Source organism: Chionomys nivalis, chromosome 10 (assembly GCF_950005125.1).
Source record: "Chionomys nivalis chromosome 10, mChiNiv1.1, whole genome shotgun sequence".
Classification (NCBI taxonomy): Eukaryota; Metazoa; Chordata; class Mammalia; order Rodentia; family Cricetidae; genus Chionomys; species Chionomys nivalis.
The window spans coordinates 44,084,690-44,109,818 of record NC_080095.1 but is presented as its reverse complement, the minus strand read 5'-3'; the positions used below and the strand labels follow the sequence as shown (position 1 = coordinate 44,109,818).

Below are 25,129 nucleotides of genomic sequence, written 5' to 3'. Positions count from 1 at the left end.
TAACCACAGGGCCACCTCCCCACACCTAGAGTCTGTTCTTTGGAAAGACAAACAAGATTGACAACTTTTAGCCAAACTCTGTTGAGCTAAAATTATCTCAGGGCAAGGCCTGTAGGACAGAGAAAAGCCTGGCTTGAGTTTGAGGGAGTCTCAAAGCTACCAAGGATGAGACAGCAAAATCTAGGTAGATGCCCCTCCAGCCAGAGGGAGAGCTTGGCTGTCTCTCATTGGCTGGAGGTACCCCCACATCACACAATGTCACTTAACCTATATAAGTTGACACTCACAGTAATAAACTAAGTTCTGCTTTGACTTGACTCCCATCACATCTGATTGTCTTGTGTCATGGGGCTGTGGAACAGGCAAATAGCACACTCACCTTTCCTGGGGAGTAAGGCTAAGGAAGCCTAGCAAAACTCATCATAAGAAAAAAAGAGAAGATCAATATTAGGAAGATTAGAGCAAGGAATGGTGGCACACACCTTTAACCCCAGTACTCTAAAGACAGAGGCAGGAGGATATCTGTAAATTCAAGGTCATCCTGGTCTTCACAGTGACTTCCAGGCCGGTCAGGGTTGCGCAGCGAGACATTGTCTGAGAAAAGAGAGATGAAAGGCAAGGGGGTGGGGCGTGGTGCCGTTCCAACAGATACAAATGGCATCCAGGCTTATTAGGGAATATTTTTGAAAACCTGTGTTCCAAAAAGATGGAAGATCTAGAAGTGCATAAATTCCTGGGGTTCCAGGACAGGCTCCAAAACCACAGAGAAACCCTGTCTCGAAAAACTTAAAAAATAAATAAATAAATAAATAAATAAATTCCTGGGGACATATGACTCACCAGACTTGAATTAAAAGTTAGATAAACCTTTTCCATCTTGATTTTTCTCATGGGGAAATGAAGATTAAAGTGTTGCCCTTAGCCTCTTGCCACAATTAGCTAAATTAGGTGAACTGGAAACGGTACACTAAGAACTGCAGCACCACACCTAACCAGGAGGCTGGGGCAACCTTTAGTCTGAGTTTCCATCCTAATTTCATTTGAATGCTAAGACTGGGTCATGCTGGCCAAGCACTCCAGAATTGGAGGCAGGAGGATAACAAATTTGAGACCAGCTGGGCCGATGTGGGACGTCCTTCTGTATATGTGTTGCTTTATTGTTTGATGAATAAAGCTGTTTTGGCCAATGGCTTAGCAGAGTAAAGCCAAGTGGGAAATCCAAACAGAGATATATAGAGAGAGTAGGCACAGTCAGAGAGACACCATGTAGCTGCCCAAGAAGCAAGGAATAATAAACCACGAGACTCGTGGTAAAATATAAAATAATAGAAATGGGTTAATTTAAGATGTAAGAGCTAGCTAGAAATACGCCTGAGACATCAGTCAAACAGTGTTGTAATAAATATGGTTTCTATATGGTTATTCGGGTCTGAGCTGTCAGGAAACAAACAGTCTCCTATTACACTGGGCTACATAGCAAGATCCTATCTCAAGGAAAGAAAGGAAGGAAGGAATAAAGAAAAGAAGAAAAGAAAAGAATGCTTAGGCACCCCCCACCTACTTGTCCTCTGCCCTGGCTTGTTTGTCTTCCCCAGGACTCTGTGCACTAAGACGCCCGCAACTGGGCAGAGAACACAGTGGAAACAGAAAAGCTTTGCCCATGCCTGACCTGGCGGCATCTGGGCTGTCTGACAAGGGGAACAGAACCACTGAAGTATCTCATTGCTTGCCTCTTACAGTTTTTCTACCCAACCTTAACTGTTAGTTGAAGGCTGTCCAGATATCCTGCACGCAGATGAAATGAGCAAGACTGGCTTCCCTTGACCATTAAAGAAACCCAGGCTCCATTTCTTCCATCACAGAACATTTTCCAGGAGCCCCTGGGCTTTTTCAGCCCTTCCCCTTGAAAAATTTCTCATGAGTGGCTCTACCCATGCCATGGCTCACAAGCTCATCGCTGGCTTTTACCACAAGGTCAGGGCTGCCACTGACCCCATTCCTGAGAGAGAATGAGTTTGCTAAAAGGTTATCAGGAGGGCCAGAGAGCCAGGCTTGAGGGGAAGTTTCTAGAACAATCCTTCAAACCCTTCTCATGCCACAGAGCATTAGCTGCTGCTGTCGGGTGCTGCCAGGATTCTGACTCCAAGTGACTCCCACTGCAGTGGGCACCCTTGCTACTGCTGCCTCAGGAAGGCAGCCCAGAAGCCATAGAAACCTCTGGACACAAGTCAGGTGCCTTCGCCACCTGCTTCCCTGGAAAAGCTCGCACCAGTGTGCACTGCTTCCTGTGTTTACCACCTGCAACTCAAGGTCCTGCTGTGCTCCAGGGAACACAATACCAAAGGCTCTTGGTGCAAGTTTCCATTGTGTGTGTGTGTGTGTGTGTGTGTGTGTGTGTGTGTAAGAAGAGCAGGCCTCCTAAGCACCTAAAGTGACCAGGATCAGGATTATAAACAAGCACCTGCAAGGGACCAAGCACCTGCAAGGGACAATGCAATTCAATGGTAGGGCAGCTGCCGAGCATTCACAAGGCCCCAGGCTTGATTCTCGGGAAGATAAAAACAGTTTTATAGACTATAAAGAAGAAAAGCTGGGCAGATAAGACAACAAGAGAAGGTGACAGTGAGGTCTTTGAAGGAAGCCTTTTTTAAGGCATTCAGGTCAAATATTTTAAGGCAATTAAGCAAATGGTGAAAAGTGAGGCAAGATTGTGGTTTGACTGGAAAGGGTGCTAGGGCTGGAAAGGTCTGTCTCTTGCTTTGGGTGGTGGTTACATGGGGTTCGCATTCATCAAATGAGCCCCTGAGATATGGTATACTAACCACCTCAATGTTGTTTGCTCGGGGCAAATTCATCAAGTCTGAGCAAACTGATTTGGCTCTCATATTACCCATTTATTTGTTAACGCTGATGCAGTTTCACTTCTTTATTTCACTAAGGGCTTCGGTGAATTATGGCCGCTTCTGAGGGCTGGTGGGTTCTTAACCTGGAAAAGACTCAAAGGAGGAGAGGGAGGGGTGCAGCTCCAGTATGCAAACAAACCCTTTTCTTCACTTTTGGAGGACCTTTCCACCTGCAGAGAAGGAGGCCAAAGGCAGTCCTGAGGCCTGGCCAGAGTGACGCGGTCAACAAATGCCCTCACTGAGAGCGGAAGGGGACAGAGCACCTAGCCCTGTGGAGCACCAGAGACGCACAGATAAATCACGAACACAAGCTGCCTTGACAGTTTGAGATTGACGCTGAGTGTCAAATGCCAGCACAGACTGCCAAGTGCCAGGAAAAGAAATTCGATCTGGTTCAGACAGTCGCGGCGGTGCAAAGTGAAACCCACCTGTGGGGACAGGGAAGGGTCCTGAACCTTGCTGGAACCTTTTCTACGAGGCGGGTCCTTGGGCACTTACCAAAGTCTTAGCTGGACACTGGCCTGCTCCAGGCAAGCGTCTCTGCTTTAAAGGTGAGAAAAACACGGTCCAGAGGTTTGCAGAGTCATTAAGCCTGAGTGGGAATCACGAGTCCAGTTCCCTAACACCACGCCCACGTCCAGAGGCGAGCAGGTGCCTGCGGAATGACCCTGCTCTTCACCAAGCACACCTAGCCAGGCGGCGTTTTGATGTAGGGGCCACAGATTATAAGGAACTGGGAAAGGGCTGGGCTTCTGAGTGGGGGTGGGGAGGTGCAATGGCCAAATCCCCGGCTGAGCGACAGGCCGGGACCCTGCGGACTCCCTGAGCTGGGCTCTGCAGCCGGCGCCTGCCCTCATTGGCGCTCGCCGCTGGCCTGCGGCCGGCTCACCTGCCACTCCCAGCCAATCCAGGCCACCAGAATTGAGGCTGCCTGCGCGGGAGGGGGTGGGGGAGAGTGGATGCTGCGAGCCTGCAGCGGAGCTGCCCTCCCCGCGGAGTTCCCTCCCAGCCGGCGGCGCTCCCGAGCTTCGTCCCAGGCGCTGGCTGCGGTTCCCGCGCACCTCGGCGTCCGGCTCCTCCGCTCGCTGGGACGAGCCCCGACGGCGTCCCGAGCTGCCTTTGCTCGTCGTGCCCACTGCTTCCCGCTGTCCTTCCTGTCCCTTTCAGTCCCAGGAAAGGGGTGGGCACGGCCGGGACAGTGCCTCCGAGACAGGATGTTCACGTCCAAGTCTAACTCTGTGTCGCCATCGCCGTCCCTGGAGCAGGCCGACGCGGACGCGCTGGACATCAGCACCAAAGTGCAACTGTACGGGGTTCTGTGGAAGCGGCCGTTCGGGAGATCGTCGGCCAAGTGGTCCCGGCGGTAAGTGAGTGCCCCGGTCCCAGGAGACCTCCCCTCCCCACCTTGGGAGGGAGCCCCGGGGCCTCAGGACCCCTCCCACTCCTCTAGTCACCGCCCTGCCTCAGCCTTCCTCTGTGACCTTGGCCCGCCCAGCTAGTTTCTCCCCGTGCTGTCCCCCAAGATGCGACTTTAATTGGCCGCGGAAGTTAGAATGGAATCACGGGCCTATAGTGGCTGGGAATTCCCTGAGGAATGAACTGAGTCCCGGGTCCCAAGTGGCAAGGCTGCATGTGGGCTAGAGAGACTGAGGTTAAGTTGGGCGAGACTGGCAGAAGGAGACTTCCCGTCAACAACCAGAGATTCTGCAGAGACCTCCACAGCCGATTCCATCCCTTTGTTGAGGCTTAAAGTGGGCTGGGAGACGGGTGCCACTCTCTGTTCAGCAAATCACTCGCCGTTCTGTAACACTCAGCAGAGTAAACCACAAACCTGTAACCACAACCCCTCCAACTGTGCCTACACACACACACACACACACACACAGCCCTGAAGATGGAGTGGAAGAGAAGGTAGATTGGTCCTGTCCTGTCCACCCCTGATGTTCACGGTGGTGTGGAGAGACAGAGCAACCTTGGCCCCGTTCTCAGCAACAACTCCAAATGAAGGCCCTAGATAAACATGACTTTCTACGAACAAACGGCCCTGACAGGTATTGGGAGGAGAACCAGACCTGGACGTGCAGGAACCTCCCAAAGCTGGCTGCAAGGGCAATGGACCGTTTTTTCTGCATCGCTTTCATCCACAAGCTAACTGAGATTTACTGCTGGTGTCTAGAAAACTCAAGACGTTGTCCCAGCCCCTCCCTGGAGGGCGGGACCATTCCTGGGACCACAGCCTTTTCTCCATCCCACACCAAGAGTCTGAGTGCCTCGGTTGTTTTCAGGACCGCAGGTCATGTGCTCGTGGTGGTGGTTAGTGCAGATGTTCGATTTTAGATGAATAATTTACTATTCCTGTAAGACCTCAGAACAAATGGAGGTGTGGATGGGCTTTCACGTTTTGCGGAGACGGTTTCATACCCTTTTATTACTTCTGGCTGATTTCTCTTGGGATTTAATGGGATCCAGCCCCCCCTCCCCCCAGTCCCTCCCAAGTTGAGTTTCTCTCTGATACTTTAAGTGAAGGCTTGGAGCAGGGTGAAGGTTATAAGAGATTTCCAGGGCTGCACTGTTGGAACTGCAGCCACTGAGGGCCAGGAGCATCCAGTCTCTGCCTCAGCACTTGTGTGAGTCCTGTGAGCTTGAGCACTGGTGTGTGTGTGTGTGGGGGGGTAGCTATTGTGCAGAATGTCCTGAGCTACCTCAGGCAGTCTTCGCTCTCCATCGGGCCTGACTTTTTGTTCTTGTTTAAGACTTTTCCTGCCAGGCATTTTCATCTGGTGGCTTCCATGATGTGGTAGGTGCCTGGGATCCCTTGGCTGGGTCTCCTGGTCCTCTTTTCTCCTGCAAGTATGGGGGACCTGGCTACTGCATACACAGTTGATTTGGGGCTGATAAATGTCAGAAAACCTCTTAGCTAAAATCATGGTGGTAGACGCTGGGGCACTTGGGTTGGGGCCCTGATATACTCCATCTGCTGTCCCTACAGTCACCCAAAACAAACCAGTCTAAGTCAAAACAATAGGTCCCAGTGCCAAGCCAAACTCTGTACCCTTTGAAAGACACTGCCAACTCCTCACCTTCCTCGCTCGGGAGCTGTCCCCATGCAAAGACTCTCCCTGCTCTGCGGCTCAGAAAACAACATCTTACCTGCCAGCTCTAGACCTTTGTGTTCCCACCTCTGGGAGAATACCTCCCCATCCTCCACCCCAACACACATGATTTCCCCTTGAGTCAGCAACAGCCGTCAGAAAGTCAGAGTCTAGAATCAGGCCCTCTGCCCAGCGCAGCCAGCCTTCTCCTGCTTCCTGGCAGGGCCTCAGAGCTCCAGTTTCCCATCTGTGAAGTGCAGTCTCTGGACCTCAGCTAATTAGTGGCCACAGGAAGGCTTGGGACAGGGCAGCCAACACCCACCACTGCAGAGACTTGCCATTAGGGAGATCGATGCCCGAGTGGGCAGCCGAGGGGAAGAGCCTGGAAAGGCCCGGGGCTGCATAAATAACCAACCATTAGGCAGGATGGAACTGGCTGTGGCTGGCTGAGTTCTGTAAAACCTCTCCTCCTCAGGCTCTGTCTTAGGGGGGCATCCAGTGTCCCCCACCTCTATCCCCACCTTGCCCACACTGCAATGGGAAGATGCCTTCCTCGTTAGTTTACTTTCCTCTGGACAGAGAGAAGGGGATCAAAGAGTTCATTAACAGAGAAAGGAGGGGTTTGAGAGGGGTCTAGAGGCCAAATGACCACAGTCCTCTCCTTCCTCTGGGGGTAGCAGAAATGCAGATGCTCTGAACAGGAGGAGGGGACGGTCTTGGCTTCCAGTCAGGGTCAGCAAGGGGTTCATGGGACGCCCTTCTGAGACCACTGTCGAGGACCGGTCTCGACTTCTTACCAGGGTAGGGGCGTGAAAATTGAAGAAATATAAATAAAGAATATGAAGACGCATAAAAATAATAAGACAAAAAACATAGAAAGTATCAGGAGGGCATTCCAGTGACTGAAATCTTGAAATTCACCCGCGTTTATTTTTCCACAGCTTTTATACCCAATGTAAACTGGGGAAGAAGGTAACAAAAGACTTTATTAACATGATACAAAAGGATAACTCACTCAGTCAATGGCCTTATCACTCTGAGACATCAAATCAAATCATTAGCATTCAGTCCTCTAGGTAGCTAAGGTCTCTAAGTCACAGCCACTGAAGACCACCCTTCCCTAGGTGACCTCATAGTTACTATAGAAGGAGCAGAAATTCATTTGCATACATATCCTGACCACCCGTCAGGATGGTATTGAGCTATCTTAATTTCAAAAGCATCGAGCAGTCACCTCCTGCATTAGGACACACAACTATGCTTGTCAATCTCCAAACTCTCTGACCAGCAGACAAGGTGGAAATGGGCCTGCAGATTTTGGCCTCCACAGACCACCATGGTGCCTCCAGAACTTGGCTCGCCCTCTCCTTGCTGGGAAACCAGACCTTGGGTAGTTTCCTGCTGCCCTCTTGGGAGCGAGATAACCTTGGCTCCAAGATGAAAACTCCCACAGAAGTCTAAGTCCTGGGTGGAGAAGAGGAGTGGGGATAGGGGGAGGGGAGTCGGGGGAGGGGGCAATATTTGGGAGGAGGGGAGGGAAATGGGAAACGGGGAGCAGGGGGAAATATTAATTAAAAAAGAATAAAAAAATAAAAATAAAAACATGTTGGCTTACTAAAAAAAAAAAAAAAAAGAAATCTAAGTCCTGTATCTTATAATTCCCAGCAGGTGTTGAACTCAGATGTCCTGCTGTCCGGTGTTGTATACTCTAGGTGGAACTTGGCTGGTTCCTCAGCCTCCCCACCTGCAGCCCAGCCTTCTCCACTGCCTCCTACCTCGAATCACATGGTCTTGGAGCAGAGCAAACTACGCTTAAGGGAAAGTGTGGCAATGTGGAAGCTCAGGGACATCACAGAAGGGCAAGCGCCTTCAGACAGGCTCTTTGCTCTGTTTTCTGAAGCCTATATTATTTGATGCTTTTTTTCCAGTTTTTGTGTGTTGACTTTAGGTTTTATCATTTTTTTTTTAATTTACGTCTGGTTGTGCATGCCTGCTTGTATGTATGTATACAATGTACAGGCAATTCCACTTTCTTGACCCAGACTCATGCATGCTACTGAGACCCTCCCTCCTCTGTACTCACCATCACACCTCCTTTCTGTCCTATGTGATGTCCCCAACTTCAAGTTTCTCTCATGCGGTCTACATCCCCAAAACAAAGCTCAGGGAGCTCAGGACACCAGACTGACTCCTGCTGCTGCTTCTATTTCTTCTTCCTCTTCTTCTTAAGATTTTACCTACTTGTATCGTGTGTGTGTGTATGTGTGTGTGTGCTGCTTGCATGTATATCTGTACATCTTGTGTATGCTGTGCCACAGAGGGAATTGGATCTTCTAGAACTGGAGTTACAAATGGTTGTGAGCTGACATGTAGGTATGTAGGTGCTGGGCAATGAACCCAGGTCAGGTCCTCTGGAAAAGTATCCAGTAGCCCTAACCACTGAACCATCTCTCCAGCCCCAGGCTGGTCCTTCTTTAACGAGGCCTGTCTGATATACATGGCATGTGTGCTCTGAACATTTTTCTCTGCCTCCACTGGCTCTCTCAGGAGACCAGCATTAACCACTGAGCTCTGGCTGGGACCTTAGCCTCAGAGCACAGGGTAGAGAGAAGGGAAGCCATGCTCTGAGAATCCATCATGTTAGATGACACCTGTGTGTCATCCTGTCACTCAGACTAACTTCCTGGCCGTGGTGTCATGGGACTTAGGTCATCCTGCTCCTGCCTGACTATTCAGTGTGCTCTGCCGATTTTTACCTTCTAATAACTGCTTCACCCCTTTGCCTAGATGTGACCGCCTCAGGGCCACCTCTGTTAATTCTAAAACCACAAATTGACCTCCCAGGACTTGTTCGCTATCTGTGCGGGGTGTGGGGGCTGCCTGCTCTCAGCCCTGTTTACAGACCCCCCCATCCCCCCCCATCCCTTTAGCGCTTATCTGTGTATAACAGCAGACATATTTTGGTAACCTTGAGCACTCTGTTCTCCACAGATGCCCTTCTATGTCTAGAGAATGTCACTTCCTCTCCTACCTCCTCCAACTTCTTAAGACATTTCTTCTTCAAAACCCTCATCTGTTACGACCTCTGCTCAGACCTCGGTCAAACCCTAAGCCATTCATGCCCTGGGAGGCCATGCTTCTGCTTTTCACACCGACCTCCCTTGTTGCTCCATGTCTTGGTCCTTTGTAATCTCTGTGTATTCTCCAGATGCTGTGTAACTTTGCCACGCACCCTGCTGTGTTATAACGTCATGCCAATGCACCCCGGTGCTCCGCAGGGTCATGGCATCTGGCACTCTGCGCGGCTGTGAATTCCCATGGCCTGACAATGTCACCCTGTAGTCTAGCGCTCAATACTGTTAACTTCCCCGTTCACCCATTGTGTGATCTGGGGCATATTCCTCAATTTCTCTGCATTCCAGTTCCGTCACCGACCTTGAATAAGCAGCGAATGAATTACTACACAACCTGTGTTTGCTCAAACAGGGCCTGGTGCCAAGAAGGAGCTTGATATACATGAGCCGTTTTAAAATTCTTTCTTTCCGCATGCCCTCTCCTGCATCCAACTCTTGAGCTCCTTGGGGGCAGGGACTCATCAGGCTGTCAGGGCCCAGCACAGCACCTGCTTAGGCAAAGCAACTGGCGCCATAACAGGTCTCTGACCTGAGCCAAGTGGGCACTGCAGCCGTTCCGCAGTGATTGGCTCAAGGGAGCCAACAGCAAGTAGTGGTGGTGGGCAGTACCGGCAGCACAGGGCACAGGCAGCCGAGAACTTGAGCTTTGGCAACAGAGCTCTGAGTTTACCACTTACCAGCAGCTCAGTCTCACTTTGGTTCAGTTTCCTCACCAGTGTACTAGGAAACAAAAATCCCACCCATCATATAGAGACATTTAAATAAGATAATGTCAATACAGTATGTGCCTTGCTGACTTCTAAATTCTTCCATCTGGAGGTGGAAATAGCAGAGTAGGGTCTGAGGGTTTGGCTCGTTTGGTAGATTGCTTGTGTAGCGCACATGAAGCTCTGGTCTCCGTTCTCAGCTCTCCATAAACCAGGCATAGCGACTCACGCCTAAAAATAACCACAGTGCTCAGGAGTGGAGGCAGAAAGATCAGAGGTTCGAAGTCAGCATCAGCTATACGGTGATTCTGAGATCAGCCTGACCATCTGAGACACAATAATAAAATAATAATGATAGTAGTGGTAATAAACCCTCTATAGAGAGGAGGCAGCCGGGACTGACATGAAACCTTTCCCGCGCACACGCTCCAGGCTTCCTGTAACCCAGGAGAGCTAAAAGCAAAAGCTGACAGTAAAGCTCCTCCAAGGACAGATGTTGGCCCTGGAGGTGGGGAGGCTTCAGACAGGAGGAGGACATGGCTGTGACATGTGTTTGGAAAGCAACAAGCCAGCCAGTTGGACTGCAGCCATGTTCTCTTTGGTGGCTGAAGTGTGAGCCCGAATAGGAAGGGCGGGGCGGGGGGGGGCGGCAGAGTCGCTGCACAGACGCTGAGCTTAACGATAAGGAATAGCAGTAATCAGAGTACTAATGAACTTTTCTTGTGTGTTTGCTATGAGCTAAGCCTCTGTGTGATGAGGCTCATTTCCCTCCTTCCCAGGCAGGAGAAATAATAGCCTTTAATTATCATCTTCAAGCTCCTCACGGGACCTGAGGCCTAGAAGACTACATCCTTGCCCCACCACTGCTGCTATCTATGGGTCTCCCACCTTGCCTACTACAGTTTGGTTTCCTATGTCTCTTCTGGGTGTCTGTCCTGAGCCAGGACAGCAGCTCCACGAGCCATATAGGGTGTGGGAGGAGGGCATGATGGTCCTGGGTTCCGGTCCTTCGTCTGCAGTCATAGGGCTTTGTGTGTTACCTCACGTCTAAGCCCTTCTTTCCTCACCTGTGAACCGGAAGTGAAAGCCCTCACCTCCAGCATTGTTCCGAGAGGCAGGCTCTCTGAGCCTCACAGAACTTGCCTCACAGAAGCTAATACATAGAAATTACATATTAGCTGTGACCAGCCCTTACACTGGCTGTCCAGCTCTGCAGGGCCCAAAAGGGGCTGCCCCAGCCTTGCATCCTGAGCGAGGGTGTCTAGAAGAGGGCGACTTTGAAGGAAGGTATGAGAAGAGGAACACCTCTCTAGACTTGCAAGGGTCTCAGCTGCTGAGAAAAAGCCAAAAGACATCAACCAAAGCGGCCACCACATAGCAGTTTGACAAGCAAAGATCTTGTGAGTCTTATCAGATGAAACATGGTGGGTAGGAGCTGGCCCTCGGCCTCTACGTCTGTGCAGGGTATGGCTCATGTGGCAGTCCATGTTGACTCTCGGCCTGCTGAAGTGTGGCCGCCGTGGAGCAGAGGCTGCCTGGAGTGTTCTCCTCTGCCTTTCTGTGCTTGCTTTAGGAAGGGAGTAACCTCTGGGGACGCCCTGTGTATCCGGAAGATTCTGGGAACTCTACATGCCTCGATCTACTCTGCATACACACAGTGATGTGTGGCCATAGCTTTTTAGCAGATCCCCTGTTTATGCCAGGACAATCTGTTTCCCATGCAGTAGCCAGGGCTAGCCTTTTACAGTGTAAGTCAGGTCATGTCACTCCTGCTGAACCCCCCCCCCACCACCACCACCACACACACACACATGGTCATTTTACTCTGAGAGGAAGCCAATCTCTACCAGGGAGTTTCAGGTCCTTGTCCCACCACTCTGCTCCATGTCTGCACATAGGAAGCACGGGGCACCTGCCTGGGAGAGTAACTGTGGAGTCGGGTAGGTTGGGGCGGTAAGGGCTTAGTGAATGTAAGCCACAGGCCCTCGGTAGTCTAGATATAGGGATGGTACTCTTGCTTCCCCTGCTCCAGCCTTCTGGTTCCTTTTAGAACCAAGTACAGCTCAGCCCTGGACCAGATACCTGTGTCCGAGGTATCTGCCTTCTCTTCGGAGATTACCTTCTTTGATTCTTTTTGACATAGGGGCTCTCCGTCTGGCTCAGGCTGACCTCAGACTTGTAGTCTTTGGATCTCAGCGACTCACCAGCTGGGATTAGGGGCATGTGCCACTAGTGAGCCTCATGTGGCTGAGGCTGGCTTTGAACTCACTACATAACAGAGGCTGACTTTGAGCTTCTTATTCTCTTGTTTCTACTTCCTGAATGCTTGAGGCTAGGGGTGTGTACTACAATGCTGGTTTACGTGGTACTGGAGATTGCTTTGTGAATGCTAGGCAAACGACCATTATCTACACCTCCAGCCCAGGTTTCTCTTTTATAAAGCCACAGTTCCATTAGATCGTGGTCCTGCCTAATTATTAGTTCGCTGAACCATAGTTACTGCCTAAAAATCCTGTGTGCAGATACAGAATCCTCTGCAGATAGGGATTCATGTCGCACTATTGTGGGAGTGGGAGGCAACTCTATTCTGCTTGCCTGCATTTCCTGCAGGGGACCTCACCGGGCCATGCATCAGTCCATCCCATCTTGGGTCCTTCACACATGGGCTAGGTTATGACTCCAGTCTCATTCAGTCCTCACTTCCATCCCATAATGCACGTGTCCTCACTTCTCTTCTATAGAGACTGAGGGTCAGGGAGCTGAGTGTCTTTATCCAAACTCCCCATCCCCAAGCTGGAAAATGGGAGGTCTAAGCTCTTACGTACTCTGTAACTTTCTTTTGGAACCATCGGAGAACATCTCTTTCCCATGGGACTGATATGGCATGGTCCTACCCTCCAGGAACCCAGTGGCCCCCTCTGGATAAAGAAGCACTCAGATGTGCCAGGGAGTACTTGGTGCCAAGTGCAGGAACCCAAACACGGTGTCTGCCAGGACTGCATTTTTCTGTGGCTACTGGATGGTTGGCACAACACAGAAAATGGGCTGAAGTCAGACTGCTCTGCAGTCTCAGCAGATGGGGGGATTGCTCAAGTCTATGATTTCAGGACCAGCCTGAGTAACACAGCAAGACCTCCATCTCAAAAGGGAGTGCAAGAACAAAGTTATGAACTCACAACAAAGTATGAAGTTGAGCTTAAGTTCCCTCGGGAAAGGGGCTCTTGCAGTCATTCAGGTTGCCCCTCCACTCTGCCCCAAAGTCGCTGTGGTCACAGGAAGGATCATGTGGATGGTGGAACCTGAAGGGGTCCTCTGATTTCTTGATGCCACCAGCATCTTCTCAAGCTCCTCACCAGAAGGGAACAGTTTAATAACGGGCTCTTGGGGGGATTCTGCAGTATTTCATTTTCATAGTACAAATACTCCTGCTGTGGTCTATATTGTCGCCAGTGTCATGTCACTGAATGCTAAGCAGCTAAGAGAGTCACACCGTTGACCACTGTGAGTCTGTCCTAGCAGGTTCCAATGTGTCACTGCTCTGAACTTTCCCCTGTGTATACACCCAGGAGTGCACACACACACGTGCACACACACGCATACACGCATGCGCGCACACACACATATGCATGCACAGGTGCATGCCTCACAACTCAGGATCCCTCCAGATCTGTTTCAGGTCACATTGGAGCACTGTCCCTGGAGGAAGGAGAACTCTGGCATCTTTAAGCTCTGGGAGCTTTGTGACCTAATTGGGGTTCCCCCTGGAGCACACTTGGTTTCTTAAAGCTTCCACTGATAGTTCTGTAAGGGTCACCAAGGCAGCTCAAAGAATCTACCTGTTGGCCTGGAGGATTTGCTTCCCTGGTACCCAGAAAGTACCATGGCCACTTTGATTCCAAGTTAAACTTGAGTCCCAGAAAGAGGATGTGAGCAGTCAGGGACGAAAGAGAATGCAGGGATCACCTTGGGGTATCAGGGCTGCAGACCTCAGCAGTTGATACCCGATTCCATTTGATTACACCAAAACACCCATCTAGAACCATGTGTCTCATCCTCCATCCACGCCTAGACAGGCGCTCCCACGTGACTGGAGTACTGGGTAGTTCAGGGAGTAAAGGGCCCTGAGGAGAAAGACAACAGGTTCCTACTGAGCTGAAGGGGCAGCCCTGGAAGCCAGCCATGAGCCTCCCTCCTTCACTGCCTATACAGAAGGTCATCTGAGGCCCCTCTGAGCCCCGTGCAGTGTGAGCTAGGGTCCCCGCGGGCTCCCATGTGAGTCCAGGGTCCCCAAGGGTGTTCTTGACCCACAAGATCTCACCATTTTCTCATGCCTCCCCCCTAGGTTTTTTATCATCAAAGAAAGCTTTCTGCTTTACTACTCTGAGAGTGAAAGAAAGAGCTTCGAAACCAATAAATACTTCAATATACATCCTAAGGTAAGGAGGCTCCTTTTCAGGGGCCACGGCGAGGGAGGGACCACTGGGGACACTTGGGGATGCTAGGGAACTATCTGTTGTGTGATTTGGGTAGAATGTGGAGGACAAATCCTCTCAGGGCTCACTGGGTCCCCCATCATACACACACACACACACACACACACACACACACACACACACACACACACTTCCTGTCTCACAGAGTCAGCCCTAGCTCTCTTCCTTCTGGGAGTCAGTTCTAGCCTTGGTATCATAACTCTGGGATGTGGTCCGGTCTGCGGTCCTTAGCAAAGCCTTTGGCTTTCTCCAGGACCTCCTGGGACTCTTAAGTGATGTGAGCTGGGTGGGGTGGGAGCTGCCTGCTCTGCTTCTTCCTCAGGGTGTCATCCCACTGGGTGGCTGCCTAGTGGAGGCCAGAGAAGAGCCCAGCATGCCCTATGCCATGAAGATCTCACACCAGGACTTCCATGTGAGTGGGGACCTTCTTCTAGCCCAGGGTCCACAGGACAAAGCAGCTTTGTCTTGATCTCCTGGAAACAGCACTGTATAGTACAGCATGAGAGGGCCTGTTGGGGGTCAGGAGAAGAGAAGAGAACACCTCTCTCTCTCCTTGGGAATGGCTACCTCTCACTCTGGCTCCTCTTCCCGGCAGGGGAATGTCTTGTTGGCTGCTGAGTCTGAGTTTGAGCAGACACAATGGCTCGAGATGCTGCAGGAGTCTGGGAAGGTGTAAGTGTCTGACTGTCTGCCAGCAGGGTTTCTGAGGGGCCAGGATGAGAGCGGATGGGCGAGGCTGGTCCTACCCACCCGCCTCTTTGCTGGGTCCCGAGACAGGGCTGTGGGAACTGGCTAAGGTGTATGGGAAGAACTGTAGATTGTCTATGAGGGTGCCCTAAGTGGTGAGTTCGGGTAGGCGTCTGCCCTGACAGGTGGCAGATGTGGACACTACTAGCCTCCAATTCTCAGGCGTTAATCAATCATTGCTCCTCATACTCAACACCACAGTATGTCCACCTTGCCTGCCCAGACCTGTAATTAACCCTAGCAAGGACCAGAGATGGTGTTTACAAATCACAGAACCCACGTGACCAACTCAGCCCGTGCCCGTTCAAGCCAGTTCATCTTCTAACCCAAACAATAACACCGAGTGCCCAGCTTTGAATCAGACGGTGGACATACAATGACGTAGAAGGCTGCGAGAGAAACAGTCCCTTCCCTCCTCTGTGAGCGCTCTTGGCTCTGTCCTTGTGGCCCATTTTGCAACCTCAGCCTCCAGTTACTGTAACTGATCAATTCTGGTGGCGTGCCCAGAGCTCTGGGTGCCAGACTGAGCCGGGATTCTGCAGGGCAGAAGAGAGGCTAACAGAAAATGTACAATCGCCTTCTCCCCAGGCCTTCCTTCTGGTTTAACTGTTTGTATTTCTCCTCTCCTCTCCTCTCTCCCATCTGTCTTCCCTCCCCAGGACCTGGAAAAATGCCCAGTTAGGAGAAGCTATGATCAAAAGCCTGGAGGCACAGGGGCTGCAGCTGGCTAAGGAGAAGCAGGAATATTTAGGTTGGTTACCGGGGTGAGCTGGAATTGGGAACCTGGGTGACAGACAGAGAGGGTTGGTGGAATGGTACGGGAGATCTCTCTGGGGCTTGGGAGGGAGCTTGACACCTAGAACGCATTTTGGTGCGATAAATGTCCTTTTGACCAGGAAGCTAGAGGCAGGAGAGACTTGTGACCAGGAACTCGGCTGTAGCCCAGCCCTGTCACTCACCTTTCTGTTGTGTGGGTCTGTGGTCACCCAGTCTCTATAAACCTCGATTTCCTCCTCCTTAGAGAATAGATCAAAATGGTCCCTCGTGTTAGACATGGGGTGGAGTGCAGTTTAAAGGGAAAATCCTTGGGTGTGTGAATGTGTCAGACCTTCGGTTGAAGGACCTAAAAGTGGAAAAAATATTTTCGTGCCTGAGTCTCAAGTCCTGTGCCTATCCTCTTCATCTCTAACCAAAGTCACTTTAAACCTAGCTGCAGGGATCCAGTCCCCATGCTCTGTCTGCTCAATGACACCCTTAATGACGTGGGGAGATGATGAGCGTGGGTTGAGCCTCTTCCTGGGAGCCGGCTGAGACATCCAGGGCCCCAGCTCCTCAGCCTGCTCTAAGTACCCCTCCCTTACCTGGAATGTGCCCTCTCTTGCTAACCGGGCATTAGTACCAGCAGTAGGAAACCGCAGAGACCACAGGCTTTGAAAACCCACCCGAGCCTCTGCGGTCAAGTCCTCTGTGGATCTATGGATGCACAGAACAGGGAAGATGACCGGAAAGGCAGCTCGGGCCAGTGGGACAGCTTCTGCTCAGCAGAGCAGGACCCCACCTCTGGCTAGGAGCGCAGACCTCTTTCCTGGGAGATGGCTTAGGTGACAGAGGCCACCTAAGGCCCCTGCCTTCAGGACCCCTACTGTTTTCAGTGAGTGTGTGTTTGCCTTGGCAGACAAGCTGATGGAGGAGACAGAAGAGCTATGCCTTCAGAGGGAGCAGAGGGAGGTAAGTACCCAGTGTGACTGCGCGGGGGACTCAGCTCCCCCTCATGGCTGCCATTAGGGCAGTATTTCTCATCCAGTGGGCCACAATCCCTTGGGCAGGGGGGTCAAATGACTCTTTCACAGGGGTCACCGAAGACCATCTGAAAACACAGATATTTACAGTTTGGTTCATAACATTAGCAAAATTACAGTTATGAAATAGCAACAAAAGTAATGTTATGTTTGGGGGTCCCCACAACGTGAGGAACTGTAATAAAGGGTTTTAGCATTAGGAAGGTTGAGAACCACCACATTAGGGGATGGTACTAGTGGTGGGGGGCACTAGGTATCCAGAGACTTGCCTGAGGGACCTCAGAGATGGGATGAAGCAGCGAGGCCACCAGAGGACAGTGTCTTCATCTTGCTCCAGCATTTTGGTGGGAAGCAACATTTCTCCCGTGAGCCCTCGGGAAAGGAATGAGTGAATAGGTCTTAGCGACAAAGCCGTCTGAATACTTCATAGGCAGCTTTACTGGTATCCATAGGATGATGTAATGGCCTCAGTTTTGGGGTGGGGGCTTCTGGTACATAAGAGTGATGGAGTCTGAGAACATCAGAGATCCCTTCATCCTGTTGTGCAAGCCCTGTGGAGGCTCACACAGATTTAAAGCAGCCTGAAGGCCAAGGGGACTCTTGTCTCAATCATTTGACCATTTGTTCCGTTCCCACACTGAAGGGCAGGGCATGTGGTAAGTAAGTCAGAGCCCTGGAGTCAGCCTCCTAGGTTGTATGTGGCCTTAGTCCTTCTAACTTGATGGTCCCTGACAAGTTACTTAACCTCTCTGAATGTCAATATTCTCATCCAAAACCCTGAGGAAAACAATGAAATCCATCCTTTTAGGGATGTTGTAAAGATGGAGTAAGATGTTACACTGAGATAGGGATGTTATAAAGATGAAGCACGATGTTACACTGAAAGCATTTGGCACACTGTGAGTAGCTCGTGTGATGCTCATGTTATTATCAATTATGGGCCACTCCTACATGGGTGAGGCCTGGCCTGGCAGAGTGGTGCTCACAGGAGCCTTCACGGCAGAGACTGACACAACCCACTGCCTTCAGCCTTGTCCCTTTTCACTGTCTTCTTCCAGGTCAGACACAGGGCTAAGGCCATCAGCTGTAGCTCAGTTCCTGACTGACTCAGCTCAGGAGTTCAGCTCCTTCCCCGCCCCCCTCATGGGACTCTCAAACACACCCTGAAGTCAGAAGCCAAGTCTCCTTTAGACCCCAAACCCTCAGGTCCTGCCACAGCACCCAGTTTGAGAGGAGAGCATGGTAACCATGGAAAGAACCAAGGCCAAGCCAACTTTGATTCTGGCAGCTTTACATTACAGCTTCATTTTAAGCCACAAGGACTCCATTTCATTTTTTTCTCCCAAAATTTCACCTCCTGTGCCCATTTAGCCTTCCAAATAGACTTTAGAGTCTTTTTGTTGATTACAAATAAAAGAAAAACAAAGTTTAAGGTTTTAATTTGGAGATGTGGAGTAGAAAATGGGATTAAGTGTCTTTAAAAAGTGTTTTATGGTCGGGCGATGGTGGCACATGCCTTTAATCCCAGCACTTGGGAGGCAGAGACAGGTGGATCTCTGTGAGTTTTAGGTCAGCCTGGTCTACAAAGGGAATTCCAGGACAGCCAGGACTGTTTCACAGAGGAAACCTGTCTCAAAAACAAAAAACAAAAACATAAAAACAAAAAACCCCAAAAGTATTTTATGTGTGTGTGTTGCCTGCATGCATGTCAGTGCACCACATGTGTGCCCGGTGCCCAGGAAGAGCAAATGAGGGAGTAGGACCCTGAGTTGGTCTCACCATCGTGAGTTTGAACCCTAAGGTTTGCACACTCTCATCTAGATTCCGTTAGACTTTGGGCTTTTTCTCCATAGCATCCTGTGCATTTAAAGGGAGACTTTGGTATACTGTCAGAAAATTTAAGGACAGGTGACTTGGGAGACCCAGCATGGGATGGAGTGGGAGACACACCCCCCGATGGGGCGAGGAGACTTAGCCAACAGAGGTTGAATCTGGGGCAGAAATTGGCCCGAGGAAAATTTAGACACACTATCTAGGTCTTAGCTTGGAAATTAGGGCGGCAGAGACCCAGGGCACACAGGCCTCCCTTAATGCCACACTGAAGTGGGACGCTCTCAGCTACAGAATACGAGTAAGGTGCAAGCCCAGATGTGGGTACGGTGGGGGATGCTTGGAGCGGGCAACAGGAAGAGAACCACACGAGGGTCAAGCTCCCTGTTGGTGATGTGCTCTAGACCAGAAACAGAGCCCAGATTCTGCTTCTGGTCTGGTCACACTGAGTCCCTGTGCCTAAATGTTTTTCTTCCTTAGTTAGCTCACCCACAGGGTAGGTATACTTGTCCTCAATACCTTCCCCTCCTAGATCCAAAATTGGCAAAGGGGTTTGGGGCTACATAGCAAGAATTCTGTATCCCAGAGGCAAGATGGTTCTTCTGATAACGTATGAGGTTTCTGGGAGATACCGTAGGGAACCCCAGAATCTACAGCCAGGAGACCTGGTAGAGTCTCAGCTTCAACACTTCCGGTGTGATTGTCATCTGATTCCTCTGTACGTTGTGTTCTTCATCTTCAATGCTTAATAAAAGTAATCGCTTCTTTGTGTTCTTCTGGGTTACTGAGAAGCTAAACAGACTAGAATTCAGGGAAATATTCCATGTGATAGTGTGGCCATGTACCTGTAGCCGTGGCATTTTCCAAGAGAGATCCTTGGGCTCTTAGCCTAAGTGTTTTTAACCCAGAATTCATGGGGAGCTGCTTGGGCATATCTGCTAGGGTCATCAGGCTTCTCTCTCTCTCTCTCTCTCTCTCTCTCTCTCTCTCTCTCTCTCTCTGGTTCTTTTGAGACAGGGTTTTTCTGTGTAGCCCTGGCTGTACTGGAACTAGCTCTTATAGACCAGGCTGGCCTCAGACTCGCGGAGATCCGCCTGCCTCTGCCTCCCGTGTAAGGCATGCGCCACCACCACCGCCACCAAGCAGGCTTTACTCAGTGTAGCATATTCTGTAGTTGTTGACAGGTGTAAAACACCACTAATTCTCCATTGGGATATCACAAATAATAGTCTCACTGCCTTAAGAATCCTTTGTTCCATGTGTTCATCTCTCCCACCCCTAACCCAGAAACCACTGATCTTCTTACTGTCTCCAAAGTTGCGCTCTTTCCAGAGCTCATGGAGTTGGAGTTGCATGTCACACGTGACTTCTCAGTTCACCATCTTTCACTCAGTGAGGTACATTTAAGCGGCCACCATGACTTTGCATGGCCTGAACACTGGTCTCTTCTCGGAGCTGAATAAATTTGTTACCTGGGTGTATACCTTGGTTTATCTCTTTTCCCACTGATGGACCTCTGGGTTGTTCCAGGTTCTGCAATTATGAGTGAAGTTGCTATGAACGCTCAGAGATAGTTTTTGTGTGTGCAGACACTGTCAGTTCACTTGAATAAGTGACAAGGAATGTTACTTTTTTTTAAGACTTAGTTCTCAATATTTAATTTTGGGGGAGTTCTCTTTTTTTTGGGGGGGGGGACAGGGTTTCTCTGTGGTTTTGGAGCCTGTCCTGGAACTAGCTCTTGTAGACCAGGGGGGGAGTTCTCTTGAAATCACTTCTTCAGCTCATGTTACTCAGGAAAATATTATTTAATCACCAATCACTTTGTGGATTTTTTTGCTATTGTTTTGTTCTTAGTTTCTAGTATAATCTCATTACTGATTAAGAGCAAACGTTATATGGTTTCTAGTCTTTTAAATTTGTTAAGCTGTGTCTCCTCCTGCAGAGTCCAGACTCTATTGGTGAATATTCTCTGCGAGCTTGGGAATAATGTGGAATATTGCCATCGTTGAATGGTGCAGTTCATTGATCCTGGTGGAATATTGCCATCATTGAATAGAGTGGTTTATTGATCTCATTCAGTTTGATCTACCATGAAAAAATCAGGCCAAGTGGCTTCAACAAGAGCAATATATTTCACAGAGTTCTGGAGACTAGAAAATGAAAGATCAAGTTGTCAAAGGACTGTTTTATTCTGAGGCCTCTTCTATAGGCAGCTGCCAGTTGATGGTGTACGCTGTGTCCTGCCTTATACACACGTGGGAAGGCATGAAAAGCAAGCTCTCTGGTGTAGTTAGAAGTTTCTCTCAGCAAAGGAATTCTTTATTGTTTCCTGGTGTGGCTTTGTTATTTTGCTTTGAGTTTTCTTTTCTTGCTTGCTTTGTGAGGCAGAGTGACATGTAGTTTATGCCAGCCTTGAACTCCTGACCATCTTTGTTTCCTGCATCCTCCTCCTGAGTTCTGGGATTACAAGAACACACCATCATACTTGGAGATTATCCAATTGTCTTGTGTTTTGAATTTTGAATTTGGTGTATGTGTGTGTGTGCATGCACGTTTGTGTGTGTGTGCATGTATGTGTGTAAAAATCCATCTCCCTACATATATTAGTCATCTATTTTTACATGTCTATTTTTTTCTATTAAAGTCTTTAGTATATAACCTACAGTTGGGTTTGTTTTTTGATTTTAATTCCTGGACTGATAATTTTAACAGTCTTGCCATCTAACTCTGATAGTCTCTTCAAACTGTGTGTTATATCTCATTTTGAGACAAGGTCTCTCTGTGTTGTCTTGACTGGTCTGAAACTTACTACGCAGACCAGAATGGCCTCTAACTCACAGGGATCCATGTGCCTCTGTCTTCTCAGTGCTAAGATTAAAGGCCTGGCCTGGGGGGCACATGATAAGCACGCACTAAATTGCAAGCATTTTGTGTGAATAAACTTGTGCGACCGTCCCAGTAACTCTGCAGACTGTGCTGCCCTTGGTAGTACTTGAACTTCCCCTCCTCTCTCTGCTCTAGATCTTAAGGCTGTCTAGACTACAATCCCCCACTACATTTTGCTATTTGTGTGCAAATGACTCCCAGAATAATATCCCCAGTCCCTTCCTTCTGTTTCCGTCCATCCTCTGCTTCCCAACAGCTGACTTCACATCCCAGCCAAACATCCAAAGATGCTGAGAGCACACCTTGTCTGAGATCAAGATGTCTTGCCTTTACCTTTCCTATAAGGACTGGGTTTCCTCTCACATACCCATCTCAGGGTATGTACCATCCACGGTTTATTCAAGCCAGGAACTTGGGGATCATGCTTCATTCACCCTGTCCTCCCTCCTTTCTCTCTTTCCCACCGCTAGCAGGCACTGGTGCCGCCACCTCCCGCCTGGCGCCCTTAAACTGTTTCTATGTCTTTGTCTCTTCCTCTACAAGGCAGCCAACTCAGTGTTTAAAGGGAAGAGAAATCGCATCACCTGCCACCATCCTTCTGCTCTCAGAACGTTTACTGCAGCTGCTGCAACGGTACACAGTTGTAGCCCCAGCACTCAGTAGGCAGAGGCCAGAGAACTGTGAATTTAAGGTTGAACTGGGCTGAGGAACATATTCAAGGCCAGTCTGGGATAGTCTTATCTCACTATACATCCAAACAAATAAATGACCAAACAACAAAATGTTCTTTGCTTCTTGTTCAGGGAAAAACAAACAAACAAAAACTAGTAAGACCCTCACCCAAGTCAGAGAGGTTCTGGATGGCCTCCAGCGTCTCCTTTGCCAGCCTCCCTTCTTCTCTGACCCCAGCTTCTCTCCCATTGTATTTGCCCTCATGTCTCATCTGGGCCTGACTTAGTTCTTCCAGGCAACGTGTTCCATGGGGGCTTTGTATGTACTTTATATGTATTCTTTGTATGTATTCCTTCCATCTGGAATGTTCTTTCCTTCAGTGTTTACTAGGCAAGCCGCTGAGCTAAATCTCCAACCCATTTATCTGCCCATCTTGTCTCTCAGCTCAAGAATCATCAGATTCTCACCTCCGTGGAGTTTTCTGTTCTACTTTCATCCCGGAGAGCTTGGTGTGGAACTGTGTCCCTGTCCTGTAGGACATGTATCTTGTTTTGTAGTACTCTCTGAGATGTCTGATTATTTCAGCAGTACTGGATTCCTATCTTTGCTCTAAAATCCTGCGCAGGGTTTCTCAGTAGCTACGCTCGGCCACGGGCTCCACAAGAACATCTTCAGATCCTCCATGCAGAGCCCATCAGGTGCTTGGAACATAGTATGTGCTTGGTAAATAGATGTAGCATGGATGAATAGAAAAGAATCTCACCGGGCTATTTCCTGGAATTGCACTGGGCCTGTAAATTCCTTGCGAAGAATCCTCCCTGTATCAAGGCTTCCTGAGCAGGAGCCTCTGCAGCTGCTTTCTTTTCACGGATGTAATTAGTTTTATTGAGGACGAGGAATCACGGTCTGTGAAGCATGGCAAACAAGATGTGTTTAGCTTGGAGGACAGGAGACTTGGGAACACACTGTTTCTTTCTAAATACCTGAAGGGAAAGGAAATTAGTCTTATTTGATGGTCCAAGGAGAAGCTGGATTCGGTGAGGGAAGCTGGGAGGGAGGCAGATTTGGGCTGAAATGGACCTGGTGGGCAACACGGGTTGCCTGCTTCTCCAAGTGCGCTGTAGCAACCTGGAGTGACCAGATACTGGCTGCTGCCCTTGGCCCCCCGGGTCTTCTGTTTGGCTCAGGACCATGTGCTAGCCCTTATTTTGTGGGCTGGGTTCCACAGGTCTCCGAGACTTAGAGAGACCCTGGAAGAAAGTGTGGTACAGGTCAGGAGCAAGGTAGCTGTTGAAGGGAGGGAAAGTTTGAGCAAGTGCAGAGGAGACTCGAGAGGTGGGGAGAGGAGCAGAGTTTTGTTGCCTGAATGAGGTGAGCCCTGCTATTGGTTCCCTGTGAAGATTTCCACAAAACCTCCCATTATTTGCCAATGTTTTCGTATCTGTGGCTTTGAGGGAGGGGCACAGGTGACAGAAGGTGGGGGCTTTTTGTAGGTTGCTCAAAACTGACACAGAGTTTCTGATTGGGGGGGGTTCGAGACAGGGTTTCTCTGTAGCTTTGGAGCCCACCCTGGAACTAGCTCTTGTAGAGCAGGCTGGCTACAAACTCCAAGAGATCCGCCTGCCTCTGCCTCTCGAGTGCTGGGATTAAAGGCGTGCGCCACCACCACCCAGCTGATTTCCTGATTTTCTACTTGACACCTTGACCACCTGTTAGCAGAAAGCCTCCAGGGGATTCATAGTAACCCCTGAAGACTGAACTTCCTTTAGAGGTGCCATGGTGCTGGGTGGCTCTGGATCATGACACCCATTCTGCTGGCCCCTTGAGGTGGCAGCAAATGCTTCCCTGGACACTGACACAAATAGAAACATCTTTCACATAGGCTTAGGACCTCGGAGTGGAGAAGAAGGCAAATGGCTGGGTTGGTTTGGTTGCCCTGTTGGGTTCAAGGTTATGTTTCCTTTGGGGTTCTTGGAGGCACTGCCTGGCGTCTGCCAGCGTCCCGAGGAGCTCGAGCACTAGGGAGGGAAGGTCTGAGTTTCAGACACTGACCGACAGTTCGGCAGAAGCTATTCCGGTGTGGTTATTCCAGTATGACAGCAAGTGAAGGGAGGTGACTCTGAGCTGCCTAGGGAGCTTTCCAGAACCCGAGTGAAGCTTGAGGGTGGCGTCCCCTACTGAGTCCTGGGTGGTCCTTTCTGAAACAGCTGGAGCCTTGGGACCTGTGAGAGCCATTATGGAGCGTAGGTGCTTCCCACTGGAGAGTTCTCTGGGCCTTGCAGCAGCTCATGCTCAGCTGACAAACACCAGCTGAGGAGAAGCAGTCAAGTCTGTGGTCTCTGTGGCCAAAGAGGCTCTCAGCACCAGCAGAACCATGTGTATTAAAGCAGAGTTTCATAGTTCTTTTGAATATTATTATTATTATTAATTATTTGCTACAGGGTTTCTCTGTGTTTCAGTCTTGGCTGTCCTGTGTCCTGAAACTCGCACTGTAGACCAGGCTGGCCTCGAACTCACAGAGATCAACCTGCCTCTGCTTCCCAAGAGCTGAAATTAAAGGTGTGCACCACCACCTGGCTTCATATGTATGTTGGTATTTTTAAGGTCTGAAGTTTTCTTCAGTTGTGGGAGGGGGTATATGGGTAAGAATACAAATTTAACTTGTATCTTATCTAGATAAGATATGTCAAATATAGCTATAGGCTAGGTCATGGCTTCTGCAGTAACCAAAAGCCCCCATATGTCCATGGCTTTTAACAGCACAAACGTGTTTTCTCACACAGCTACTTGGACTGGTCGGAGCTCTGTTTCATCTGTCCTCATTCCTGGGGATCCAGGCTAAGGGGACCCCTACCTATGCCAGGGG

At 49.7% G+C, this 25,129-nt stretch overlaps 1 protein-coding gene across 1 annotated transcript in view; it reads left to right on the top strand.

Annotated features, from left to right (window-relative positions):
• Positions 1-3,881: 3,881 nt before the first annotated feature.
• The window catches only part of Plekhd1 (pleckstrin homology and coiled-coil domain containing D1), a 29,125-nt gene continuing 7,877 nt past the window's right edge, over positions 3,882-25,129 (top strand). The window contains exons 1-6 of the mRNA XM_057782611.1: positions 3,882-4,266; positions 14,179-14,272; positions 14,652-14,741; positions 14,925-15,001; positions 15,736-15,827; positions 16,752-16,804. Of these exons, the coding sequence (XP_057638594.1) occupies positions 4,118-4,266; positions 14,179-14,272; positions 14,652-14,741; positions 14,925-15,001; positions 15,736-15,827; positions 16,752-16,804 (555 nt within the window). The 5' untranslated portion in view covers positions 3,882-4,117. The remainder of the gene's footprint in view (positions 4,267-14,178; positions 14,273-14,651; positions 14,742-14,924; positions 15,002-15,735; positions 15,828-16,751; positions 16,805-25,129) is intronic.